Genomic DNA, 22,224 nt, shown 5'->3' on the forward strand with positions numbered 1-22,224 from the left:
CCTCTCCTGAAACCAAATTGGCAAACGGGCAAAATGTTTTCCAATTCAATAAACTTCTCGAATTTGCACTTGACCAACCTTTCAAAAATCTTGAACACATTTGAAGCCAAGGAAATAGGTCTAAAACTCTTATTGTTTGGTTTGGGGATAAGGACTACGTCATATAAGTTCCAGATGAGCGGGAACGATCCATCAGATAATATTAAATTGAAAATGTCACTCAGCTTGGACAATGCAAAATCTGGAAGGAGACTTAAGATTAAATTAGATATGAGATCGGGTCCCGGAGAGCTTTTAATCTTGGCAGAGGCAATTGCCTATTTAAGGTCACTCAATGAAAAATTTTCATCAAAGATTGACACATGCGGTATATGAGAAACATTCTTAAAATAACTCGGTACCCAGGGAGGAGCAAAATTACTAATAAAATTATGAATGTTGGATACCCGACTCTCAGAAGGCGGAGAACAATCGGCAAAATAAACAGAATTCTTAAAAGAATTAATCGAGTCCCAAAATGTTTTAGGGTCAAAATTTCTTCCGAGATTGTTAATAAAAGTATTAAAGTTTTCTTTTTTCTTTTTACAAATTTTCCCTGGAAAGGTTCTTCTTAAGAACCTTAAAAGCATTCGCCCTAAGAGTTCTGGCATCTTCACATTCCTTGTCCCACCAGGGTTTGTTGGTATGTTTTCTCTCACATTTAGGACGATAAGATCTACATGAATCGGAGCTATCATCGTATGAGACAACCAGTCCCGAGGATTCAAAAATCTTTGCCCCAGCACGCAGTGCGCAATCAATAATAGAAGAATTCCAGTTCTCATAGCTCAAGGCACCAGAAAGATCATCCACCGAGAATTCAGACATGCGGTTATTAACAATGTTTGGTTTTAATTTTACTTAATTTAATTTTGTTCGAATATCCCGCCTGAACGACGCGAAGCGTGCTTGCAGCACTATATGTAAAAAACAAAAATTGTCGAGAAGAGAAGATAACGAAAAATACAGCGATCAAGTAAAGACGTGCTTTCGTGCTTCCATAATTCTATCAAGTAAAACCCAGCATATCCACATCCCTTCTTAACATTGTGGTCCTTCGAGCCGGATGTGGAAGGGAATCGAGCCACGAGGACGCTCGAAAACGCAGTCAAGTCTCCCAATAAGAACAAGAAAGTATAATATACGTATATTTATGGTATTAACGTATAGTATAAACATATGATATATTAAACGTATATGACTTGAGTATAATTTCCGTTTCTATGACCGTCTCATATACGTTTTCATATATCAATTTTTATTCGCGTATTAAACGTTATACATATACGAATTAAATTCGGATGTAAGAAAAAGTGAGTTATTCATTCTTTACTTGGAGTGATGCTTCAACTCTGAAAAGAGTGACATGTTTCACTGAATAATTATTCACCCGACATAAAAAAAATTATTTATTTCGAAATTTTATTACTATTTTTTAACTAAATTTGTTTCTTAAGATGCAGTCCATGATTATAAATATTTTTTCGTATTTGAAAAACACACTTACCTTGGTGGGATTCGAACTCGGGACCTCTGCATCGTGAGCCAACTGCCTTACGTGGTAGACTACTTCTTAATTTGATGTAAACGTTATATATAGTCTACATATGTCATAACCAGCGCAAATATATAATTTTTCAAAAATCTTCTTAAGGATGTTTGGGTTGTACAATACCAGCAAAAAGTGATTAAAATTTGAAAACTGCAGATTTCTTAGGTTTATATCGTTTGAAATATAAAATAAATAAATTTATATTACATAAGAAGTTCAACTATCGTAAAATAACATGATTTTTAACGTCTTCAAGAAAGGGAATATTTATAATTAATATTTTTCGTAATCAACGACAGAAACTTTTGGTCTTGAAAATGCCCTGAAATCAACTGCAAAAAACGAAAAAACGAATAATTTATAAGACGATTTTTGGTTACTATAGGTATCGAATAATTTAAATATATATTTAATATAAAAGTAATAAGTTATATATATTTAATTAATAATTTTAAAACCAAATGTAAACATAAAATATACCATTTAATGCCAGCTTTAAATATGGCAACACCGCATTATTTTCTACGTTGGCATTACTGCCTGTCACCTTTCAAGCGCGGAATCAAAATGCCGAAAAATATTGAATATCGTAAAAAATTTCGATAAAATTTCGATATTGACTCGAAGTGTTTACACTTTCAATACATCGATCTGTACTGCCTCACTGCGATGTTGCCAAGTCTCATAGACTAAAATGGGTTATGCAGCGTATACTGACCACATTTTGCTACAGTTTTAGGTAAATAACTTTTAAACGAGTAAGTGGATCCAAATGAACTTTTGTACGAATATTTATCATAGTTTTATTAGCATATGTACAAAATTTGATTTAATTCGTAATGCTACTTCCTCATCAAATTATAAGAATAAGAAGAATTTTCATACGTCAACAAATTTTTGATTAAAATATCTCAGAAACTAAAGCTGTAATAAAAAATCTAACGACATTTTTTAAATATAATGTCGATACAAGCTTTTGATGGCGACTAGTCCGAATAAGATTGGTGCAGCCAATCCCGAGATATGATAAATATTAATACAAACAAAAAAATTAAATAACTTTTAAACCAGTAAGAGAATTGTGCTGAAATTTTACACAGATACTTAGACGTAATAATAGAACAATCTATGAAATTTTTAGATTTTTGGTAATGCTTTGAGATGTCACCCATACATTTAAGAAACAAATTCAGTTTAAAAAGAGTAATACAATTTTGAATTGGATATATGATATAATATTTTTTAATGTCGGGTGAATGTCAGAAACCAGTGCCGGCTCATTATGAAATGTTGTGTTCGTAAATATATTTATGAAAAAAGAATATAATAACGAAAAAGAATATAATTAAAATTGAATAATCGTACCTGGATTATAATCGTATTCTCCAAATGTTTATGTTTTTCATTTCATAAATAATATTTCAACGAATTTGTAATTAGCTGCACAGGATGTGGTATAAAATACGTTTATTATTTGTTAAAAATTGCCGCGGTGAAAGCATATAAATATAATATACGCTCAACCTTTTATTAACGTATTTAAAAAGTATATCATACCTGGATATTAAATCCTATTCCTAAGACGTTATTTAAAGGGATATTTTTTGCAAATTATAAACGTATTAAAAAAACGCTTATTTAAATAGAATATTATATTATTTTTATACGTATTATAAACGTAGATGAAATTCTGGTGTTACATAAACTATTTTTCAACGTATAAAATACGTTTCGTATTAAACATACGTAGTAAAAACGAGTGTTATATAAACGTATATTACGCTATCGTATAAAAAACGTTAATTCTATATACGTATATGCCATAATGACCATTGCAATACATAATATAAACACAGAATAAAAAAATATAAGTATAATAAAAAAATCGCACACATTATAGGCATACCAAATTTTGAATACATACATTGAACACTTTTACAATTACACTGCTTCTTCACATACAACTACACTTCTTCTCAGATGCAACATGTTCTGCTTTCGCTAGAATTTTGCATCTTTCCTTCGATCTCATCTCCGCCCCAAATCCACCACACTGCCTGAAGGCATACCTTCCTGACAGGAAAATATGACATCTTCAGGTAGATGATTGATCGAAGTATAAGGACCTACCTAACTGATTTTTTAACTACTCATACATGCATTTACAATTTAATATTCATAAAACAAAATTATTTACGTCTTTTTTTAATAGAATTCTTATAATCCTGTACAATTTTTTTTCTTTTGTTTACATTATTTTTATACGATTCACGTATTCGTCTCATGTCACACACGTCATTTATAACATCGCGCTCTAACATTTCTATATTATTATTATTAATATTAATAATTGCATTCTTATGATTACACCACGATACAATATTATTAATCGCAATTATACGCACTACAATTTTATACATATTGGCATGATGTTCTATGCATTCATGCCAATCCATATTAGCGTTCCAATTTTCTAAAAAATCTAACAGTACTTTTAAAACGTTACGACGATGAGATCTAGTTTTTAACAATTTATTTGTAACGCTTGTAATTTGTTTTATGAAAAATAAAAATGAATTATTTCTTAAACTATTTTCGCAATTTGTACAAGAATTAACTTTTTTAAGAACTAACTTAACAATTTCATCTTGGTAATCTACAGAAGATGCTACAATTACTTCATCATTTTTATCCGTAATTAATTCAGATGCTTCATCGTCATTACACATAATATTACGCATGTCGTTACGTTCTAAATAATTTTCAAATGTACATAACAAATTAAAATTATCATTGGTAACTTTACAATTACCGCGACGCATTGAAATACATTGCATATTATTTACAAGTAAAGTAAAAAACGATTCTTGAAATTGACGAGGTGTGGGATTAATATTACGTACAGCATGACTACGAATTTGGCCAAAAAAATTTTCTAACGGATCCTGATTACAAAATCTAGTATTTAATTTTTCAAAATTATATTTTTCACTTAAAATTTTCCACAGTTGAAACCCGTCAATTGTAAACAACCAATTTTTTAAAGTCGGTACCGATTTATGTACTGTACGCGAAATTTTGTCAACGAATGCTGTTTTACGCAATATATTTTTCGCATTTACCCAAAATACATGATGATCGCTGTTTTTACTTACAGAACAACGCAAATCGTTGCTGTCTTCTCTTTTGTCGTCTCCATTCACGCTGTCAAAAAGATCGTTGAAGAAATTTACTACTGTCGCTGTTGCTATTCCTTCTTTTTCTCCTATTTGAATTTCTTCATTGTTTACAAATACCGTGCCTACATAAATATAAACATATATATTAATAAATACATAAATTAACACACGAATAAAAACCTAATACATTTGTAAACTAATAAATAATACACTAATAAAAAATATAATCGTTTACAATAATCTCCATTCAAATATTTGTATGTGTGTACATATTAACCAAGTTAAAATGAAAAAATAAAACAAATTATACAAATATGATAGATATTTTTTTTATAGTTACACAATTATTTTTTCTTATACTATTTTTTGTGCAAGGAAGAAAAACTAGAATTACAGTTCTTAAAGATTTAATTATTTATTCTTTTCTTATTAGGTAAGTACTTACATTTCGATGTTGCGAATGTTTGAATAGCACTAGCCAGCGTTCCACTCATTGCTTGGACTGCATTTTTTACACGCATTTTACTAATTTTTTCTTCTACCATATGCTCCGCTGTAATTTTCTTTAAAAGTGGTCGAATGGTATTGATCTTTTTATCTATGATCCAAGCTGTTTTTAATATGTCCCACGATGCAAATTGGTCTTCTTCTCCCGGAGCATTGGAAACTTGTAATACATCTTTCGATAGCCAATTATTCCGAATACCTTTGATCAGATGTGGAGGATCATATAAATGTATTATTTCCTGGTTTCCAACTTCGTATGTTTGATCTATAAAACAAGACAAATTAAAATAAATTCATGCACGCGCACATACATTTTCATCTTATTTCTCATTTATATATTTACTTTGTGCTCTATTTTCCAAATTCCTTTTCATTCTTGTTAGAAACAATAGCTCTTTAATTGCAGCTACATTGGAGGAACCTTGATCGCACACTGTTGCAACTATGTGAAAGCCTGTCTTTGTAATTTAAATTATGATACTACTTCTTTAATGCATCTAATTAACTGCGAGCGGTATTAGTCTGTTTATCACAAAAATTAAATAAAAGTGGCATCTTCCAACCAGAATGTAATCCGCGTAACATAAAAACTAAAGCATGATTCGCGACTTTTCCCGTTGGATTGTTGCCCCAATCCTCAAGACCACAAATGACATCCTTAATTCCGAATGTCATAAGTGCACATTACGGTTGAGTGTTGGAAATCAACCAATCAGAACGAAGCAGTTCGCCGGCTAGGTTGCAGGTTATACGTGTTGCGCCACTGTTGCGGGCTTGGTTGCGGTTGAGGTTACAGTTGAGTGTTGGAAACCAACCAATCATAACGAAGCAGTTCGACGGCTAGGTTGCAGGTTATAATTTAGACGTGAGCCTATTTTTCAACCTTGCGATTGCAACTGTATAGGCTGCGAGAATCCGACTGTACATATTCGTGTGGCGGGTTAGTTATTGTATACTATATAGCTGTGATTCTTAATTCTTATCTGTATCAAAATGCCTCCCAAAAGAGATATATGGACTAATGAGGCCGAGCAATTACTAATAGATTTAGTGAAAGTAAGAACAATTTTATGGGATGTCACGCAGAATAATTATCGTAGAAATGATTTAAAAGAAATACAATGGGAAGAGATTAGCCAAAGAATGGGTGCACCATATACAAGTAAGTAAAATAGTTTTTCTAATTTTTGACATGTATTATCAGCTAGATATTAGTATTAGCTTGCGTAATTATAATTCACATAACGACGCATATTAAATAACATTTATTAGTAATAGAATAGGTAAAAATTTCAAATTTCTCTTTAAGCATCTTGGAATTGTAATGTATAATTGATTTATGTCTTTTACCATTTAGCAAATAATATGCAAAAACATATTTTATATTATTTTTTGTTTTTCTCATAGCTGAACATGTGAAAAAACGGTGGAACAATATGAGGGGCACATTTCTTGACAATGATAGAAAAGTACGAGACTCAAAGAGAAGTGGTAGTGGCGTTGAAGAAATTTTTAAGCCGAGATGGCCTCTTTACACAAAGCTTTAATTTTTAAAAAAGACAATGTCCAATGCACAAAGTACATCTAATTTATCACCATATGTACCTATAGTACCACATCTATCACCTCAGTCTTAATCTCAGAATGAAAAAGATTGCCAGGATTCCAGTAATAGTGTTCGGAGTTTAAATGTTCCATCTCTGGAAATACCTTGTGATACTGAAGATACAGCAATGCAAATTTATTTTGATGCAACTTCGAAGGTATTATGTTAGTTATAATTTATAAGTTAGTTATTAAATTATAAGTTACTCATTTATTTAATATAACACAACTAAATTGATCATTATTTTTTGTTTTTGAATCTTTTAGACATTAACATCAACCCTTGAAGACAGCCAAATATATACCGATTCTTCGCAGAACTCTTCTGAATTACAAGAAGTTATTCCAAGTCACAATACGTCATCTATGTCAGAATCTTCAACTATTTCCTTATTAACTTCTCAACCTCTTTTAATTAAAACGCCTGAAAATCCTGCTTCTGCCCATGTTGTGAGTGGAAGGAAACACACAGGAGATGAACCACTTTATACGAAAAGAAGGGCATGTAAGAAGCAAAAAAGTGGTTTAACTATGGAAGAAGCTGTTGATGCAATCAAACAGATGACCTCACAGCCAATACTTCTTCCTCAGTCTTCTGATCGATCTGCTCAGGATGCTATTGATCATTTTACAGCTTACGTAGGAGCTAAATTGAGGGAAATGTCTCCTCAACGTAGAAAACTCTTGGAGCAAGAAATAATGAAAGTGCTATTTACTGCTAGTTAAGACAACAAACACAACAAAAAACAAAACATTTTATTTTTTATATTTTTAGTTTAAACGATTTATTAAATATTATATCACATATCTCAAAGTAGAATACTAATTTTTTTATTTGAAAAGTCTATGATCTCAACATAAATTCTATACTTAAAATATTAACATTCGCTATAAATGTTGTTACAGTTACATATAATTTTATACTACGTACAGATTCTTGTAATAAATATTCTTCAGTTTTTTAGTTTAACAATTTTTTATATTTATATTTGGATAAATTGAGAGTAACTGTGATGACAATTAAGATAAATTTTCTATAGTAGTATATGCATGTATTATTAGTACTAATGTGTTAAATCTAGTGCGTCGTCTAATTTACATTTTTTATTTAAAAATAAACTAAGTATTTTTACTGTGCAATTTTCAAGCACTTATGATAACTTAACGAATTTTGACAAGTATAGTGATACCAAATGATCAAATAAAAGTATTTTTTGTTTTCTATTAGTCATATAATGCATATTTAATTGTGGATTATTAATTATTCATTTTAAAGGTTCAATCAATAAGATAAGCAAGTATTAATTTTTCTAATAACATTTCATCGCAATATTAATAAAACATTGTTTATTTTATAATTATCATTTAATCCATAAAATATACTTTTTTATTTTGTGTTAAGTTAAAAAAAATAGGACGTATATGCAAAAATTCTTTATTTTATTTATTTTATAATAGTACATAGTATTTCCGTAAATTGTCATTGACAATCTGTCAGCTTTACATAATAAAAGATGTTTAGGTTTAGGGATGATCTAAGTAACAATAAAAAAATGTTATGTACAGCAAACATTATTTTTCTTTATTATAGCTCTTTGTTTCTTTTCTTGCCTTGAGTTTTAATATATTGTATAAAAATTTCTTTTTTTCTTGTAAATTTTCTGTATCTTTATTATGCGTTTTGACCGAGTACCATTCTCTCTTGCCACGGTACAGCCCCAGGTCCATTAAAATATGCACTCCAAGTGTTTCGAAGAACGCAGGCATCAGTTGCATGGCGGTTTCCACCTTGATGGCACAATTGTGCTAAGCCATTTGCTGATTCTTGTCTCCATTCACCAAGTCTCATGTGACCCGTTAAAACATTTTCTTCATCGAGGAATTCTGTTGGGGTATACATGGCACAACCTGTAGATTGACTACGTAACATATTATGGAGACAGCAGCAAGTCATTGTGATTCGAACTGCTTCATCAGGATCGTATCTCATAGCTGTCCGAAAAATCTGAAACCTTGCACCCAGCACACCAAATGCATTTTCTGAACAACGTCTGGCACGTGACAGTCTATCAAAATAATGTAGCACATAATTATATTGACATCTCTGATTAACATTAATATCTATAATGTGTCAATTTTTATCCAATTCATAACTGGGATTCATAATATGAAGATTTAGATCATACCTGTAATTAAAAATTCTCCTGTCTAACCGATTGCGACATTGATCTTTTGGATATGGAATAAGTAATTTTGTTGTCAGAGGAAAAATCTCATCGCCAACCAATACATATGGAAAATTGGTGACACATCCAGGAAGTGGAGATGGTTGAGGCAAAGGAAAATTATTGCTGTACAAATGAGATTTCAGGCTACATTTATTCCATATGTAGGAATCACTCATTCTCCCATTGGTGCCTAGATCAATGTATATAAATCTCAATTGTGCATCGACGACAGCCAATAATACAATACTATAAAAATCTTTATAATTGTAATAGGCTGATCCTGATGAAAGAGGAGGATCTATTCGCACATGTTTCCCATCCATTGCACCGATGCAATGATGAAAATTCCATCTCTGTCCAAAATTGTTCGCAACAATATTCCATTCTTCTGCAGATGTTGGCATTCGGAGAAATTCATCTTTTAAAATACTGATCAATGCTGCACATACTTCTCTTATTATTGACGATATTGTGCTTTGACCAATTCTGAACTGTAGGCTAAGTGATTCCTGTGATTCTCCTGCAAATTAAAACATAATTAATTATTTCACAAAAGAAATATGTATTATATTGTACTTGCACAAGATATCATACCAGTAGCCAAATGACGCAAGGTGACAGAGAGCCTCTCAGCAGGAGGTATACTTTCCCTTAAATGTGTTGTCTTCTTTTCAATAAAAGGTGCAATTCTTTCAAGAAGATATTGAAAGACATCAATGTTCATTCGCAGACATCTGTAAATATGATTCAAGTTATTATTGTTTTTAAGTTAAACTAATCTTTGTGTTTATTTTTTTAAGATTATTTAATATATTTGTATATAGTTTAATTAATTACACAATAATAAACTCTTACCTACGAAATCGATTTGGATCTTCAAGCGCAAGTTCCAGAAATAGGTTATGATGCATACCACGATGCTTTCTTCGCAACAAATACGGCTTGGTCCACACAGAACGACTATATACTTTTTTATCAGCTAATGCAAGAAGCAACAGACACGCAGATGCAATTCTGCGTTTTCGCTCCAAGATAATTAGTTCACTAATTTGTGACATTGTTAGGTTAGTTTTCAACACTCAACCGTAGTAATCTTAACCGCAACCGAGCCCGCAACCCGTATAAAGGCCTTCACACATAAAATCGCGTAAGAACGTAAAACGTAAGCGTAAGAAAATCGACCAATCCCAATCAAGTATTGTGCTGTCCGTAACTCCAGAAGGGGAAAATACTTGATTGGGATTGATCGATTTTCTTACGCTTACGTTTTACGTCCTTACGGCATTTTATGTGTGAAGGCCTTAACCTGCAACCTAGCCGGCGAACTGCTTCGTTCTGATTGGTTGATTTCCAACACTCAACCGTAACCTCAACCGCAACCGAGCCTGCAACCCGTAGTGTGATTCGGCCTTAGGTTGGATAGATACCTCATCCCACATTAGAATACATATTTTTTCTTTCATTGACATTTTTTGAGCTACACTCTCTAAATGTCTCAAAATAAATGGGTTTAATCCAGGATATACAGGTATTTTGTGCAACACCAATTGTAACGTTTGTATCGAAGGAATTTGTTTAAATATCGATTTTAAAGTATTATATGCATACTTCCCCATAGTCTTGTACTACAGTGTTAATGCGAAGGCTTTCTGTTCTACACTATAACGTTGTTCCTGCAGAATATAAAATGGTATCATAATTAAATTTACAATATTATATAGTAGTAATTACAAAAATTAACATGTAATAAATATTTGAAAGTAATATATTTTGTTTATTAAACGGTAATTTCCATCGTTATATATACATATATATTAAAATTATTATATATTTTCGTGCGTAATTCTTTTACAGAATATCTATTTAATAGAAATCGTTATAATTTTGACCTCATTTTTTGTATTAGGATCAATTAAAAACTACTAATTACTTTGCTACACAGTACACGCACACGCGCGCGCGTGTATATATATATATATATATATATATATATATATATTTGACTGTGTTGTGTACATGCAATTTATTTCTGTTGCCCACATATAAAATCAGAAAATGTTTCTTTTTGTATGATTTGAATTTGAATGAATTTGAACGAATAAATTAACAAATGAATGTGTGAATAGAAATGCGTGTGTGTGGGTATGTGTAACATATTTTGCAAAGTGTTTATTTTGACATAAAAATATTTTAATATAAAATAATAATAATTAATAATAACTAAAATTACAACATTGTACTAAATGACGATCGGTAAAAGAAAGACTTTGAAATATATTAAAATACTACAAAAATGGGAAAGTAATAAAGGTAATTATTATAAATATTTAGTTTATTATATATATAATACATCATCCATATTTTTAATGACATATATATATATATATATGTGTGTGTGTGTGTGTGTGTGTGTGTGTGTGTGTGTGTGTGTGTGTGTGTGTGTGTGTGTGTGTGTGTGTGTGTGTGTGTGTGTTCATGTGTGTATGTGTTTATGTGCGTGTGTGTACACACTCACACAAAACAGTTTCAATATTCATGATATAGTATCAGAAATATAATATGCAATATATGATAGAAATATATAATCAATATACAGATAATACAATATACAGACAATGGAAATTAAGTTCTATTTCTTCGGAAACTCAACGTTATTGTAGACAACTGCACCACCTTCGCTGACAACAATCTAAAATAGAAAATAAAATTTGTATTTAAAAATTGCGTATAGGAATAAAATATATAATTTGTACTAAAAATATCATTATTTACTTACATATTTTGTCTTATATTTCTAAATATTATGCGTTGTTAGGATTAGCCTTTTTTCCTCTTCTATGTTTGAAATTTAACTATTCTGTTCCTTTCCACATTTTTCCATGTATCCTTTATTTTAAAATCTGTCACCTAAATACATAATTAATCTTAGTTAAAAAATTTTAAAGTTACATTAGGTTAAAATGTTTAAGAACTCTTGCAAGTAAAGAAAATTTTCCATAACCTTATTGAACCTTACTTTGCTGAAAATATTTTCTTCAGTTACCCAAAATAAAGTATTGCCTTATAAGATAACTGTACATAACATGCATATCACAAATACATTTAAAGATCTTAAAGTTCATAATGCAAAATCGATAGGTTGAAAATCAGGAAATAGATCAATAGTCCAGACGACACATTAGTGTCTCAAAAACAGATACACACCATAATCCACACGCAGGAAAATTAGCACATACATAAATATAATCAGTTAATGAGTAGATCGAAAAAAAGTGTAATATAAATTTAAAAAATGAAATATAAACTGGCGCAAGGCTTTCATGTTTATAATTAAAACGTTAAATTTATATTAAAACGATAAAAACCCATATTAATAGAATGTTATCCTCGTGACCAATATATAATTGTAGATTATAGAAAATAAATTATAAAAAATATAATTATAATTAATAATTTCTATATAAAATAATTATAGAAAAAATATATAAAATAATGGGCATAAATATGTGAAATAAAGATACAAATTAATAAATCAACATTAGATTATAAAAAATTTTGAAAATAGATATTGTAAAGTAATAAAAAACATATAATATCTAATTAACATAATAATTGAAAACTATAAGAAAATAAAAAAAAGAAATAAAATAAATAAGAAAAAAAGAAAGTAAAAAAACCAATTAGCACCATCATCAATCAGTTAAAAACCCCTTTACCATAAAACACGCCATATTGTTAATATTTTTAATGTATGAAAAAATACAAAATTTAATATAATGCATTTTTCCGTAGTTATACACATACAGTAATAAAAATAAGCAAATATAAATATAAAATTCACACATGTATAATGATCAATATGTATAATTTCTCGTGAGAATCTCAGTTTTATATATGTGATGCATTCATATTAGCAAACATATTAAGGTAGGCGTCTCGCTACGTGCTAGTCATGTGACTGTTTGTAGGTTTTCACGTTCAGAAATATATTTCAGGCAATTTTTGCTAAGGAAAAAATAATTTCATGAATTATGGTGTAAAATTTCATACGTGACAAAGTATGTTACTTTTTCCAAATTATGTGATTTTTCTCATTTGACTCCGTTTTGATCAGCTGATCATACGAGTCGTCGAGAAAGGTTACAAGTGAGGTTACATCTCCTTTTCGATTGAATTTTGACAATTACTGAGAAAGGGTTTCAAAACGCATGACAGAGGTGTTAATCACTATCCAATTCGACTAAGAAAGTCCCCCGAACGAACCCCATAACCTGCAACTACAGTGATTAGCCAGCGGCGTTGCCAAGTCTTCCCAACCTCACCTCGACCAAAAAATGTCTGCTCGATTACCGCATTTTCACTAAAATAAACTAAAAAATTAGCAGCGAAATCTCCGGTAACCTATATATTTTATGGTTGCATCGGATTCTTCGAAATCTAATGTACAAAAAGCAATGTTTTTTTCTCATTTCATCTAATCGAAAAATACGAAAATATGTGATTGAAACCGTGATAAAGCCTTCTTTTCTGTATGAAGTAATGCAAAATTTGTGATTTTCGAGATCGATTTTCTAGGGTAAATAGTCGGTAAGGAGCCACAGAAAAAATCGACTGCAAAGCTGATCATATAATTTGATATAAAATCCGAAATCGAAAACTTTATCTAATACATGCCCTGACGAGACGACTACCTTAATAACATTGATAAAACAAAAGAATAAAAAAATATTTAAAAAATAAAATAGAAATTGAGACTGCGTTCCGAAATTCACTACTAGTACTGAAAATCTATAATGTGCGTAACATAAATTATAGATTTGCAGTACTGGCAGTGAATATCGGAACGCAGCCATAGAAAAATAAAATAAAAGAAATAAGAAAGTACAAAGATACTAAAACATTACAGTAACAAAATTTTAAACAAACATAATATAAACAAAATCTTTGTAAACATATTATATATTACATACACACACGCACGCACGCACACACGCGCGCGCGCGAGTGCGTATATGTGCGTATGCTTATAATTCCAATATAAGCAAATATAAGTATTATTTCCATATTAATATAAATATTATTATTTCTATGTTACCTATCAAATCAGTCCGTCCAATTGTTCTTAGCCATTGTTCTGCTTTTTCTGTATTTCGTGGTAGCCTATGTACAGGTGTACAGCTGTCCTTCGAAACGCACTTGGGCACACAGCACTTACGTACCATCTTGGTATAAAAATACTTACTAAAATACTAACAATAATATTAATATAAATGATAATATATATATTTAATATTAAAGACTAATATATTATTTAATATTCTAAACTAAATATATGAATATTACATATATACCGGGTGTAACAAAAAGGTCGGGACCCTGGATTATCTCAGAAAGTTGACGTTTTCGGAAGAAATGTTTTATACAAAAGTTGTTTGGCTCGAAGGGGCACATAAGATGGTGCCATTGGTTTCACCTTGGATGATCGTTTAAAGCTCACGTGAACGACACCTTTAATTTCTTAAATGAAAATCCCTATTTTTCAATGCATATTCTTGCAGCTAATCTCGAGAGTTTTTCAAAAAACTATAATAAAGTATTTTTTTCATTAAGAACTTTTGGAATTATAAGGCTTGAAAGTTCTAGTATTTTGACATAAAATACAAAATATCTTGTAAAAAATTAAGTTTTCGGTAATGTTACCTTAACACTTTTATGCACAGAATAATGAGACGAATCAATTGGTATAAAAAAAAGGCATATTTCCTTTAAGAAAAAATATGTAATTTGCAACACGCATCTGCATACTTTTTCTTAAAAGCAACTATGTCTTTTTTTCATACCAATTGATTCGTCTCATTATTCTGTGCATAAAAGTGTTAAGAACATTACCGAAAACTTAATGTTTTACAAGATATTTTGTATTTTATGTCAAAATACTAGAACTTTCAAGCCTTATAATTCCAAAAGTTCTTAATGAAAAAATACTTTATTACAGCGTTTTGAAAAGCTCTCGAGATTAGCTACAAGAATATGCATTGAAAAATAAGAATTTCCATTTAAGAAATTAAAGGTGTCGTTTACGTGAGCTTTAAACGACAATCCAAGGTAAAACCAATGGCACCATCTTATGTGCCATCTTCGAGCCAAACAACTTTTGTATAAAACATTTCTTCCGAAAACGTCAACTTTCCGAGATAATCCAGGGTCCCGACCTTTTTGTTACACCCGGTATATATGTGTGTAAATAAAAATAATCTTATCCGTTTCGATAAATCCTTTCAGCTTTCCTTCCTTCTACTCTATTCCTCTTGCAAATTCTCTGCTGCAGTCCAATACACTATAATCTTGCACAATGTTTTGATGTTTTATAACGAAGTTAACGAATCTTCATGAGCTCAGCTGCACTCAGCCGCGCTTTTGCTGTTTGTTGACGAGGGGATTAGAGAGGAGAAGAGAAAGGAACGACGGTGCTGCCTCTATCGCTGTCCCCCCGTACTCCCACTTCCGTCGCCCAAAAATCCAGCGAGTTTGTCCCCCCCCCTGGCCGACCCTTAAAAAGAAGAAAGAAGATCGTTAGCGCTGGTTAGTTGACTTAGTTGGGTTAGTGGTTAGCGTTCACGTATCACGCATCGATTCTTCCTGCTAAGTGTAGTAATCATGATTCTGCTCGAGATACACAATAGGATACTCGAGGAAACATTGACGAACAAAATCAAGAATGCCTTGTCGGGGTAAGTGTCTCGTGAGCCACACGGTCCTCTCGCCTTAGGGATCCCGGAGTCCGCGTAACCTAACCTCATTCCGAAAGACGTGGCGCTGGGGCGGGTGTCGCGCCTTCGTTTCTCCCCGAGAAATTCCCATTTCGAATAACATGTCGAATTTAAACTCTCTTTCCTTTTAATTCTGCTTTTCTCCACCTTCTTTTCAATTCTCTTCGCTGTTTCTTCCCATTTTGCCTCGTTTTACTTCGAGATCTCGCCCCTCCTTTCCCCTCAGGATTCCGTTTCAAGCAGTATACAGTAAGACGTAAGCAGTAAGCTATTGACCAAGCACAGTTGATTATTCTTGAATTGTAAAAATCTCATTAGTCAATAAGTTACTGCTTATGTCTTACTGTATACTCCTGCTGCCATTGTAGACGACGCTATACAAAACGGTTTACTTCTTTAAAAGTAGATTGTTATTTTTTTTTTCTTATCATCTCTTTTACCATGTTTCTTTTCTTCACATTATTTTTTTATTTCTTATTTTAAGATCTTGGGAATTTTATTCCCATAGGTTTCATATCCTGGCTCATGCAGATCAGGGACCGTATTCTTAAGCCTGCCTTAATGATTTTCATATGTGACTTTCTATTTGAAAAGCATGAAGAATTATCTCTATTCTTCATGTTGAAAAGCATTGAATTTTGCATGCGAGTTTCTTGAAAACGATTCGAGAATAGGACCCCTATTAGTTGTAAAATCTTGTCAAATTAATAGTCTTGTGATTATTTTCTATCAGAAATATATGTTTTATTTGTAGACATAAGCAGGAGTCGACTGATGTGGTCATAGCAGACTTTGATGGAGTATTGTTTCATATTTCAAACCTCAGTGGAGATAAATCGAAACTTAGAGTAAGTCGACATACTTACTTGTAAATATCTTTCGTGGTCCTTTTGAAATAACTCACTAATTTTCTAATACTCATCTTTTTTGCAGATTAGTATCTTGCTTAAATTTTATAAACAGTTACAAGAGCATGGCGCAGACGAGTTGCTCAAACGAGAGTACGGGTCTCATCTTATCGCACCGGAGAGCGGTTAGTTTTATGTTTTAATCATCTTGCAGCTTAGTAATTAATTACTTTAAATCGTTTTCCATTGTTACAGGTTACAATGTATCTGTTCTCATAGATTTGGAAAAATTACCAGAGGATTGGGAGGCATTAGTGAGGAAAGTTGCCCTGTTGAAGAGGCATTGCTTCGCCAGTGTCTTCGAAAAATACTTCGACTTCCAGGAGGAATACTGCGATTCTCCGGGCAGGCCAGTACAGAAGAGAGCTGTAATCCAATATCGAGACGAGGAAACGATGTAAGAAATATATCTATGCACGTGACGGCTCAGTTGTTACTTTTATTATTATTAATCTCCGTTAATTCTCGCCAAGGTATGTGGAAGCTAAAAGCGACAGAGTCACAGTAGTATTCAGTACAATATTCAAGGATGAAGACGATATGGTCATCGGCAAACTGTTTCTTCAAGAACTGAAAGAGGGTAGGCGCGCGAGCCATACCGCCCCACAAGTCTTGTTCAACCACCGTGAGCCGCCGTTAGAGTTGCAGGATTCCGAGGCGGCGGTCGGAGATTGCATTGGTTACATCACATTCGGTAACGAAAATTTGACGTTTATTCTTTGCATTTGTTAAGTCGCGTCAATACGACGTCAAAACTTTCTAATTATGTATATCTTACAAAGAAAATTAAAAAAGACTGATATATAAAATTTTTTGTTAGAAACTTAAATTTCAAGTTTTAAGGATTTAATAATTATAATAATATAAGATTTATGTGTCATTTTATTAGTAAATTCTTAAATTTTAAAGATTTGTTGTAAAGACTATCTGGAAGAAATGTAATCGTTATTACTGCTGCGTATTTGTGTAACTTTCTGCTATTCATATATTTCAAGCTGAACATACAAACTCATATAATTCTACTTTAAAGCTCATATCATTTTATTATATATTTTTACAGTACTGTTTCCACGTCATACCAACCGAGAGGCTCGCGACAACACCATTGACCTGATACACATGTTTAGAAATTATCTGCATTATCATATTAAGTGCAGTAAAGTTTACATTCACTCGAGAATGCGTACCAAGACGACAGACTTTCTCAAGGTGTTGAACAGAGCGAGATCTCAATCCAAAAACACCGAAAAGAAGACTATCACGTAAGTTTTTACTCGCAAAACATTATAGACTAAACTGCAACAGAAATAATAAGTTGATCTTGATTGATTTAAATATATGCAAATTTAAATAATAATTTAAAATGTTTTATCGTAATTGTACAATTAATTTATAGTTAACGCCTCGTATTATCTTCTTTTTAGATCTTTTAAATTTATTTCCAAGTTCTTGCAAAATTTAAAATTAAATAATATTTTTCTAAAGTATATTTTTATTACTTACAATATCCTTCTTCGTCAAATTTATCACATTATCTACTTGTAATTCTTTTTAGGGGACGAACATTCATCAGGAAAGAATAAACGTGTCGTAACAGTGAAATTATTAACCGCACTAGCCGCTAATAATAATCTGAAAGTAAATTCTTTTATTAAATTAATTATTATATATCTATAAATCAATAAATAAATAAAGTAAAATAAAACGATTCAAGAATAAACAGAAAAAAGATCACTTTTACATACAATAAAAAATAATATTTACCGCAAAGTTGTTTCATCATGCCCGATGCACAGTATAATCATACCCGATCGAGAAAGTCTTATATGTGTCTTATGTGTCAAAATTCCAAAAATATGCATATTAAATAAGAGATTCTCTAATGTAACGTGTCGTGCGTGTGGAAGTACTTAGGAGACTAAATACACAGCACCGAAATATTTCAGAAAGCTTTCAAAAAACTGTCAATGAAATATGAAATCTTTCAAAAAAACATTTCAGACATGTTTCAGATATGTTTCAGAAAGCTAAAATGTCCGCCAAGCTGAGATTTCAGAAATGTTTCTGAAATCTCAGAAATATTTCTGAAATATTTCTGAAATGCTTAAGAAATATCTCTTAAATGCTTAAGAAATACCTTTGAAATGCCTAAGAAATATCTCTGAAATGCTTCGAAAATATCTCTGAAATGTTTCAGAAATATATGGGAAATATCTCAGATACTTTTTCTCATATTAAATTGTTTCGGATCACCCTGTATAGGGTCATCCGGAACAATTTTCTGTCCTTCATAAAGCCCGGTGTCCACGATGCAAGAACTGTGTCCAAGTTTCGGTTTCAGCCAATGAAACTGCTACTTTTCTGTAAGAGCTGCAAGTTGGTTGGCTTAAATCGAAACTTGGACACAGTTCTTGCATCGTGGACACCGGGCTTTAAACATATTCTTAATCATAGTCATGATTTTGCTTCGCCGGAGGCCTGCTTATATTAGATCCCAACTGAAATTTACTTGCGAGTTAGTCTTACCATTATGCGTTGCCTAGCGGCGTCGTTGCATATTTCTCTGAAATGTTTCGTAATATTTCAGAAATATTCAGTGAAAAGGGTCATAAATGATTTCGATGAAACGTTTCAGAAATACTTCTGAATGATTTCAATGTTACATTTCAATATTAATTTCCAAGTTATCTTTTGGAAAGCTTTCAATGATATATGATTTTGATGAAACATTTCAGAAATACTTCTGAATAATTAGCAAAAGAATTATGTTCGGCCCAACTGGCAAATTTTATTGTTCACAAAACCTACGTTTCGATTGCAGATTTCGGTCCTTTTCAAGCGTATAGAAACTCATAAATATTGTTAGTCAGACATAATGCCCAAACTACACTGATTCTAAAAACTAAACATCAAAAATTGTGGCACGCAACAATAAGTATAAGTCCAAAAATAATTATATAAATCAAAACTTACATATTTGTGCGTTAAATTCACAGAAGTAAAATACAATTTAAACGGCATTTTCATTATTCGTTTATGTCGAAGAGCATGTAAAAGCCGTGCGGTGGTAAAATTTTAACTGACGAGAACAGACAATAAGTAATAAACAAACCAACGACGTCAATATTAAAAGCCAGGGCATGGAGAAGGAAACAGAGAAGAAGGAGATTGAATTATACGTTTCTTTTATGATATGTTCGTAAAGATGTAAAGATTGCAATGCTACGTATATTGGACAGACAAAAAGACATTTGTGCACACGTCTCAAAGAACACCAGAACGATATCAGAAAACCGGCGAGCAAGCATTCCGTAGTGAGTGAGCATCGAACAGATCCTATGGGCATGATTTCGATTGGGGGAAGCCAGAAATAATAGGAGAACACAAGGAGAGACAGATTAGAAAGAGGGAATTAGCGGAGATGTTTTTTGTTAAAAAATTTGATGATACCATTAATTTACAAAAGGACACGGAGAATCTTAACGCTCTCTACGAGCATATTATGAAAAAAACGTAATTCTATCTTCTTCTTCTCTGTTTCCCTCTCCACGCTCTGACTTTTAATATTGACATCATTGGTTTGTTTATTACTTGTCTGTTTTCGTCAGTTAAAATTTTACCACCGCACGGCTCTTACATGCCCTTCGACATAAATAAATAACGAAAATGCCGTTTAAATTGTATTTTACTTCTGTGAATTTAACGCACAAATATGTAAGTTTTAATTTATATAATTATTTTTGGACTTATACTTATATTGTTGCGTGCAACAATTTTTTATGTTTAGTTTTTAGATTCGACATTCGGCGTAGTTTGGACATTATGTCTGACTAATAATTAATATTTGTAAGTTTCTATACGCTTGAAAAGGACCGAAATCTGCGGTCGAAACGTAGCGTTTTGTGAACAATAAAATTTACCAGTTGGGTCAAACATAATTCTTTTGCTAATTGTTAATTATTCACTGGCGATTCAAGTTTTTACTTCTTTGTTTTTACTTCTGAATAATTTCAATGTTACATTTCAATATTATTGTCCAAGTTATCTTTCAGAAAGCTTTCAATGATATGTATTTTAGACATTACGTACGAAATATTTCTCTGAAATATTTCGTAATATTTCAGAAATATTTCAGTGAAAAGGGTCATAAATGATTTCGATGAAACGTTTTAGAAATACTTCTGAATGATTTTAATGTTACATTTCAATATTAATTTCCAAGTTATCTTTTGGAAAGCTTTCAATGACATATTATTTTGATAAAACGTTTCAGAAATATTTCTGAATGATTTCAATTTTACATTTCAATATTAATTTTCAAGTTATCTTTCGGAAAGCTTTCTGAAACAAGTTTTGCTGTGTGGGTTAAGGAGGGTCCACATTATCGAGCAAAACCGCGAGCCGAACTTCGCCGCGAACCGATCATGCGTCCACATTATCGAGCCGAACCGCGAGCCGAACTTCGTTGCGAGCCGATCATGCGTCCACATTGTCGAGCCGACGGACTCGCGCGAGGCTCGCGAACCTCGAATCGAACATCAGTGCGAACCATCGCGTACTCACCCCACGAATCTGCAAGGATTTTGATGATACGCGGTTTGGCTCGCAGTGTCCCACCAAAAGTCGGTATTTCGACGAAACATCAAAAGATGCTTTTTATGATCAGATTATACGCTTTGTCGGGTGGTAGACTGGTAGTTAAGCTTCGAGCTAGACAAATTGACAAAAAACAAAAAATGAACGATGAAAGAAAACGTGAGTAATTGCCCAGTCGCTGTATTTGATTCTATCCACGTATGTGCAGTCTACACGACTACTGATAGACAAAATGGAATGGTCTGATAAAAAATGTTTAAAATTAATTAGTGATTATGAGCAGAAAAGATTATTATATACGGGACGCTAAAAATCCCGAACATTATAACAATTAAAAAAATGCATATTTATATTTACAATCGTATTTTTAACGTTGCAATATATATTATAAATTTATTGTGTATTTATCATAGATTTAGAGTATGTTTGTGCAATATTAAATATAGTTGGTACCACTCTAAATATAGTTTTATGGTTTGAAAAGGAATTAAGCTTTGAATACAAGAAAATAATAAAAGCACGCATATGTATACACATATTTAGTCGTCTTTTCCTGTTCTCATACTTTTTTTATAAGAAGAAATAAGTAAAGAACTCGAATGTGATAGTGACATGTGCAAAAAAAAGATGACGACATTATTGGCATCTCTGCAAAGAGATGAAGCAAAAATAAAAAAAGTATGGAAACGGGAAAAGGTGGAGCGAATATATATGCGGTACGTGTGCTTTTATTATTTTCCTGCATTCGAAACTTAATTCGCCTTTTCAAACCATGAAACAAAGTTTAGAAATAATATCGCACAAACGTGTACTCTCTAAACCTGCAGTGTGACAAATACG

At 31.8% G+C, this 22,224-nt stretch overlaps 2 protein-coding genes and 1 long non-coding RNA gene across 4 annotated transcripts; 1 reads left to right on the plus strand and 2 right to left on the minus strand.

Annotated features, from left to right (window-relative positions):
- Positions 1-8,438: 8,438 nt before the first annotated feature.
- Positions 8,439-10,413, minus strand: LOC139821697 (uncharacterized). 2 transcript variants are annotated; one of them, XM_071792942.1, is made up of 4 exons: positions 9,966-10,413; positions 9,705-9,844; positions 9,069-9,630; positions 8,439-8,894 (listed from the first exon to the last, which is right to left on the minus strand). In XM_071792942.1, the coding sequence occupies exons 1-4, from the start codon at positions 10,166-10,168 to the stop codon at positions 8,555-8,557; spliced, it is 1,245 nt and encodes a 414-aa protein (XP_071649043.1). In that variant the 5' UTR covers positions 10,169-10,413; the 3' UTR covers positions 8,439-8,554. The 2 variants fall into 2 exon arrangements, with proteins under 2 accessions (XP_071649043.1, XP_071649042.1); XM_071792941.1 differs by having other exon boundaries at positions 8,439-8,948.
- A 1,096-nt stretch (positions 10,414-11,509) lies between these two features.
- LOC139821951 (uncharacterized) lies at positions 11,510-14,560 on the minus strand. Its single transcript, XR_011734399.1, has 3 exons — positions 14,206-14,560; positions 11,887-12,017; positions 11,510-11,799 (listed from the first exon to the last, which is right to left on the minus strand). It is a non-coding gene; the product is annotated as an uncharacterized lncRNA (long non-coding RNA).
- A 1,068-nt stretch (positions 14,561-15,628) lies between these two features.
- Arpc2 (Actin-related protein 2/3 complex, subunit 2) lies at positions 15,629-21,918 on the plus strand. The gene is made up of 7 exons (XM_071793213.1): positions 15,629-15,841; positions 16,635-16,728; positions 16,814-16,913; positions 16,984-17,185; positions 17,262-17,482; positions 17,849-18,050; positions 18,344-21,918. Exons 1-7 carry the CDS (start codon positions 15,768-15,770, stop codon positions 18,369-18,371), a joined length of 921 nt encoding a protein of 306 aa, XP_071649314.1. The 5' UTR covers positions 15,629-15,767; the 3' UTR covers positions 18,372-21,918.
- The last annotated feature ends 306 nt before the right edge of the window (positions 21,919-22,224 follow it).

Source organism: Temnothorax longispinosus, chromosome 11, assembly GCF_030848805.1.
Source record: "Temnothorax longispinosus isolate EJ_2023e chromosome 11, Tlon_JGU_v1, whole genome shotgun sequence".
Lineage (NCBI taxonomy): Eukaryota > Metazoa > Arthropoda > Insecta > Hymenoptera > Formicidae > Temnothorax > Temnothorax longispinosus.

What these genes read in the sequence shown, in the direction of transcription:
- LOC139821697 (XM_071792941.1), bottom strand. Translation starts at nt 10,168, where the DNA reads ATGTCACAAATTAGTGAACTAATTATCTTGGAGCGAAAACGCAGAATT. An exon ending in CTTGCGTCATTTGGCTACTG is followed by an intron (nt 9,631 to 9,704) that starts GTATGATATCTT and finishes TTTAATTTGCAG; the next exon opens with GAGAATCACAGGAATCACTT. An exon ending in AGGAGAATTTTTAATTACAG is followed by an intron (nt 8,949 to 9,068) that starts GTATGATCTAAA and finishes TTATTTTGATAG; the next exon opens with ACTGTCACGTGCCAGACGTT.
- Arpc2 (XM_071793213.1), top strand. Translation starts at nt 15,768, where the DNA reads ATGATTCTGCTCGAGATACACAATAGGATACTCGAGGAAACATTGACG. An exon ending in TCTTATCGCACCGGAGAGCG is followed by an intron (nt 16,914 to 16,983) that starts GTTAGTTTTATG and finishes CCATTGTTACAG; the next exon opens with GTTACAATGTATCTGTTCTC. An exon ending in TATCGAGACGAGGAAACGAT is followed by an intron (nt 17,186 to 17,261) that starts GTAAGAAATATA and finishes ATTCTCGCCAAG; the next exon opens with GTATGTGGAAGCTAAAAGCG.